The following is a 5,870-nucleotide window of genomic DNA, read 5'->3' as shown; positions in this document are numbered from 1 at the left end:
AACAAAAGCTTTTTATTTCTCAAATAGAGAACACGTCGTAAAAACTAAACATCATACAACAACAAATACCTCATCATAACACTTCTACTAGTGCCGTCTGTGTCGGAGAAGATCACTACCACGATCTCACATTAAATATCTTCAAGCTATGCCTCTCTCTCTCTCTCTCTGTAACATTAAACTTAATAGAAAATATTAATTAATTTAAAAATTGCCATCTTGTATATATGTATTTCATTATGTTATTGGGAAAGGGCTTTACATAAGTTGGACAACTTGTGCCCAATCCCTTTTGTATATAAGATGCAAATAAAAATATGTTTAAATAAAAAGAAAACACTTTTAATAGTGACTGTAAACGTTTTAAGTAAAGAGTAGTCCTGTGGTAATAGTCCAAAGTATCCAACTTCTGTATTGCTATTCCTTCTTATAAGCATTTCTTCACAAAAAAGGTATGGCAGGGTCAATCATCAAGGTCAACATTGAACTCAATGATAACAACAACTATGAAGAAACACAAAAAAGTGAAGGACAGTAAGACACTGCAACACAAAACTAAAGGCAAGACCCGGATGTTAAAAAATTTCTGGTCTTTCCGAAATTGAATAAGAGACATACAATTAAGGAAGTGCCTTAATCATAACGCTGATAGCGCGATGCGATTGTTATTTGATAAACAGTTAGTTAATGTTATGATTAATTGTTGAGGTACATAGTTTCTTCGAGAGTCCAAATAATATCGTTTCTTTGATAATAGATAAAGGATTACTGTATATAAATACCAAAACAACACAAAAACCAAGTTAGTACTTTACCAATACAACACGAAAAGGTTATTGCGTAACTTATTAGTCTAACAAGAAATAATAATCACAAGTGCAGAGACCACTAGTGCAAATACCAAATACGAAATATAAATAAACATGGCTATGTTATCAGAAAACAAACAATAAATGTACAAGTGAGTGTTAGGATCTCGGATGTCAAATACGATATGAGTCGATTTCATACAAATGGTCATGGTTACCCCACTTGTTGTTCAGTATGAGTCGCTGTCATACAAATGGTCATGGTTACCCCACTTGTTGTTCAGTATGAATTGCTGGAAATGGGAACCCCGCATCGTTTTAGGCTTCGGAATTTCATCTTTCTCTCTTTACGCCCGGTCCATGCATAATCATACTTCTTAAACATCATTTGGGACACTTTCTGGATGAATGAAGATCTTTTCCTTTTAAACAGGCCCCTCCTTACCAGGATTTGAGTGTGAGTATTCACCACATCTTTGATGACGCGGCGAACCTTTTTCTGTGCGAAGAGATAGTTGAACCAAGTGCTGCCGTGTGGTACTCCTGTTGTTACTCTGTAGTAAACGGGGTACGATTTCTTCTTTCCATTCAAAGATACAGCAAACTCGTACACAGCGGGGACATCACACACATCTTTCCCTTTAAGAACCCCTCCGTTGCAAAAGGCGTCACACCAATCACGACGGGTAAAGGCGATGTCGGGTCCGATCACAGACTGTGTTTTGGAAATGCCTACCATCCATTTCGACCACACCAGTTGTTTCAGGGGTCCCTTTATGAATTTGGTGTCTGTGAGACTTTCTCTGTTTAATCGCCCTCCTGACTCAGCTCTTGATTTCGATTTCTGTAAAACAATTTTGGATACTTAGCAGTTCATTGAATTTATTTACATAAATATATAAACGTACGTATATACCAGTGGGCACTTATATCTATTCTATTTTTTTTAAATCCCCCAGTAGGACATTGTTAGCCAATAGCTATAATAATACAAAAGCAATAATTGTATGCAATTGGCTGCCGCCACGTTACTTGTTTGACGTCAATACATACGAGCATCATGAGACCTCTATCACCTGGGAATTAAATAATTTATAAACTATGTATGCTTAAAGATTTTACCTTGGACTTTTTTGTCGTTTTATTCCGTTTCCTTGCAGATTTAGATGTAGGAGTGGTTGTTGTTCCGAAAAGTCCAGTCGGTCCTAATTTCAGTAATCCTGGCCCGAGAGGCGCATGTCCTCCTGGAAACATTCCTGGCCCGAGTAATGGAGGTGCAGGTCCTACTGGAAACTTCCCTGGTCCGAGTAATGGAGGCGCAGGTCCTACTGGAAACTTCCCTGACCAGGGTAATGGAATCGCAGGTCCGCCTGGACGCATTCCTGTTCCGGGCATAGGAAGCATTCCTGGCAATGTCGGGGCAAACTTAACACTGCTCCTCTTGCCCCCGAGGGTTGTGAATATTCCAGCTAATGTCGTGTCCATTGTTTTGCCTTTGTCTCTTTCCATAACTTCAGCTTCATAAGCCTATAACAGTTCAATTTGATACATTCTTAGTTTAACTATAGTGAGTATATAGGATTTGAGCTGCTTACATCATCAGCACGAATTATAAGTTTATTTTAGATGTACCTACTTCATACATGATGAATAAGAAAAATAAAAAGACATTAATGTTTAATAAGTTATACTTACATCAAACAAGTCGGATCCACTCTCCTTATAGCAGATAGACATGAGCATGTCAAATAGAACTCCAAACTTATCAAGAGGGATAACTCTTCCACCTGTTACTGTCGCAATCTCTTCATAAAAAGATGTGCCCCTACAATGACAATGACATTTTTTTATTATCATAAACAATGCAGTCTACAGAATTACCTATACTAGTATACAAATGGATGACAATAATACATGGTGGAACAGGATTGACATTAGTAATTAAAATGAATTATCTCATTAATATCGTTCATATATTAAGCCAATGATAGCAATTTACGTTGTGTTACATAATTAAATAATGTATGCTACTTAAATGTGTTTGGTCTTTCATAATGATATCTGGACATATGTTTTCGTCTAGTATTGAGTATTGGTTGGTGTGTACAGGTAAACAGATAATGGAATAGGTCGCCAATTTCTCTTAAATAACATAAATTACATAATCTCTTTTCACGTGGTATATTGAACTACCTACCAATTTCGATTTATACGAAACACCGTGGTCTGTGTAACATATACACTGTATATCTTGACACCCTGAAAAAAACCATGTTGGATTGTGACAAGTCATGCATAATACAACATTTTTATATAATGTGCAATTTATATTGGTCATAGTTTATATTGCAAAAGAAAAATCCAAACCAGATTGTTCGCTAATTAAATTTAAAATATCAGTAGAAAGTCTACTTTATTTAGATAAGAAATCATTTTAAACTGAACATGAAATTAACCAATATGAGATATGACGCTTTGCAACCATCAAAAGCTAGTTACCATTTTCTTAAGCTCTCGAGCCTCCACTCGCCAATCTATGTCGTTCACAAAGCCGTCATACGTATACCCCGGTTCATGAGGCGGACTATCTCCTATCACCACTAGAGATCGCTGGCTGCCTGGTGTCCATGACAACACTTCTCGCGCCCTCCGTAGCACCAGCTCGTAACATTCGTCCGCGTCTCCGCCACCGGTACGTTTGACTGTTTCTACAAAATCACACAGCTCAGGGACAGTTGCCCCAAAGTCAATCCATTTTACGATGTAGTTTTTGGCATCGCAATAGTCGCCATGTGCGATTATAGCTATCCTGATTCCCGGGATGTCTGCCTGTAACCGCTGAACCATGTCTTTTATCCTGCCACGAATTTCCTCCAGAGAGCCATACATAGATCCCGTGGTGTCAAATGAAATAGCGATCTCAAGTAGACCTCCGGGTGGTAATGGTGGACTAGTGGTTGAATCGGTGCCGGGATTTAGGCCAGGGACACTGGACTTCCGTTTGGAGAGCGATGCCTTTGTCAGGGATGGTTCTTTAACGAGGGATGACTTTCTTTTTGATAGAGAACTTTTCATTGCTGATGTTGTCTCCATCAGATCTTTCAACTCGGACACAGATTTACGCAGGGTATTAACTGCTGCTGACGTCCTACTTCCACTTCGCCGTTTAGAAACCGGTGGGGGAACCGGTATAACATCGCAATCCTTTCCAATTGAAGCTGCTTTAAGACTTCCGGTTTTCCCGACACAAGAGCCAGAGTCAAGAGCGATTACTGAGGAATAGATACCGGGTCCTTCCGAAACAAGTGTCGCTTTTCGTTTAAGTGAGGTGATAGAGGATGAAGATTTTACAGACAATTTTGAGGTGGTGCGCCTTATGGATGCTGAAGACCGTAAAGAAGCGGGAGAAGATGACTCGTCTGATGACGCTAGCGTTACTGTGGTGTCCCGCCGGAGACTAAGTTTCTTTGCCATAGTTACCTCCGTGCTTTTTCTTTTGATGGGAGGCATCTGAAAAGAAGAATAAACTACTGTATTCCTGAGTTAGGAAGAGTTTACCTCCCTGTATTCTTGAGTTATGAAGAGTTACCTCCCTGTATTCCTGAATTACAAAGAGTTTACTTCCCTGTATTCCTGAGTTATGAAGAGTTACCTCCCTGTACTCCTGAATTATAAAGAGTTTACCTCCCTGTATTCCTGAATTATAAAGAGTTTACCCCCCTGTATTCCTGAGTTATTAAGAGTTTACCTCGCTGTATTTCCTTAGTTTGCTCCTTGTTTTTCAGTGTTACCATCAACGTTTGCAAACAACGCTAGGAAGATAAAAAGTGAAGTGTTGAACAGTTGAAAAGGATGTTTGCACATTATCCTCGTGATAAAACAATACATGGTAATTTAGTGGCCGTCAGAAGCTTTAATGCATATGGAAGGCTATTAATAAATACTTTTTATTTCCTCATTGCATGAAAAATTAAAGAGAAAAATGAAGGAATATGATTTTTCAAGTGCAACGTGTTTATATTGAAAGTTTCAAAAAGATAGGATGCACGAATCATATTACTGTAACATTGACGATAATCTTTGTTCAAATGAACAGGTTTTTAAAAGTTCAATAGACAAAAGAGGAAGATGGGATGGACGTGTGACAAGTGTGGTTAGAAAGAATGAAAACTCCAACAATTTCAGAAGAGGGGAGATTTAAAAAAAGGTTTGCAATTAAGAAAGCAAAAACCGTTAACCCTTTCGATTAAAAACGTTTCTTAATTTACGTAAGCGGCTAGGTTAACAGCTAAAATACGACAGTCTACATTCACTGAGGAGGAAACGTCTTTAGGAATGCATGCATATTCAAAAATAAAACCACAGCATTATTTAGATAGAGTTGTAAACAAACGTTGAAATTATGTTACACGGCATACAAAAAACAAATGTTTAATGAAAACCTAACAACAGTCAAAGAAAGCATGAAATTTTAAATAACGATTTTCTTAAGATGTCTTTATCTTTATTAGTAAAAGAAAATCCAAACGTGACATTTCAATGTCAGCAAGTTCATACAGGCCATGTAAAACAAATTGAAATGTCATGGCGGCTTACTTTTAAAATTGTGTTTAATTTAATACCTTTATAACTTCAAAATGTCTGTTACAACGATCATTCAATAAATCAATCAAAACATATCAAACATATGTTGCATGGACACAAAGCACCAAGAAACTACTCAGACTCCACCAAAAAACATCTTCAAGTAATCTGGCGTTGCTTGTGTGTCAATGGCTATTTCTGTGACGAGTCATAGATATTAATAATTGGGGTGAAGCAATATGACATCACAAATAAACTGCGGGTAGACCTCGTCCATAGATCTCCTTCTATTATGAATATATCATGAACAGAACCCGTTTATGTATTAACTATAGTGTCTACGCAATAAACGTGAGTACTGCATCATGATATTTTTTGTAAAATCGGCTTTTAAGATAAGATTGTCAATGCCATTACCTACCTTGGGCATTAAGGGGTCTGTATTGACTGACGTCTAAACCGCAGTGGTTGTTTATA

The 5,870-nt window shown here is 37.7% G+C and overlaps 1 protein-coding gene across 1 annotated transcript; it reads right to left on the bottom strand.

Annotated features, from left to right (window-relative positions):
* Nucleotides 1-266: 266 nt before the first annotated feature.
* Nucleotides 267-5,870, bottom strand: LOC110457297. Its single transcript, XM_021508502.1, has 6 exons — nt 5,815-5,870; nt 3,309-4,319; nt 3,007-3,068; nt 2,505-2,634; nt 1,932-2,336; nt 267-1,653 (listed from the first exon to the last, which is right to left on the bottom strand). Exons 1-6 carry the CDS (start codon nt 5,821-5,823, stop codon nt 1,090-1,092), a joined length of 2,181 nt encoding a protein of 726 aa, XP_021364177.1. The 5' UTR covers nt 5,824-5,870; the 3' UTR covers nt 267-1,089.

Source organism: Mizuhopecten yessoensis, unplaced genomic scaffold (assembly GCF_002113885.1).
Source record: "Mizuhopecten yessoensis strain PY_sf001 unplaced genomic scaffold, ASM211388v2 scaffold9073, whole genome shotgun sequence".
In the NCBI taxonomy this organism is placed as follows: domain Eukaryota; kingdom Metazoa; phylum Mollusca; class Bivalvia; order Pectinida; family Pectinidae; genus Mizuhopecten; species Mizuhopecten yessoensis.
This window is presented reverse-complemented; position numbering and strand designations above follow the sequence as displayed.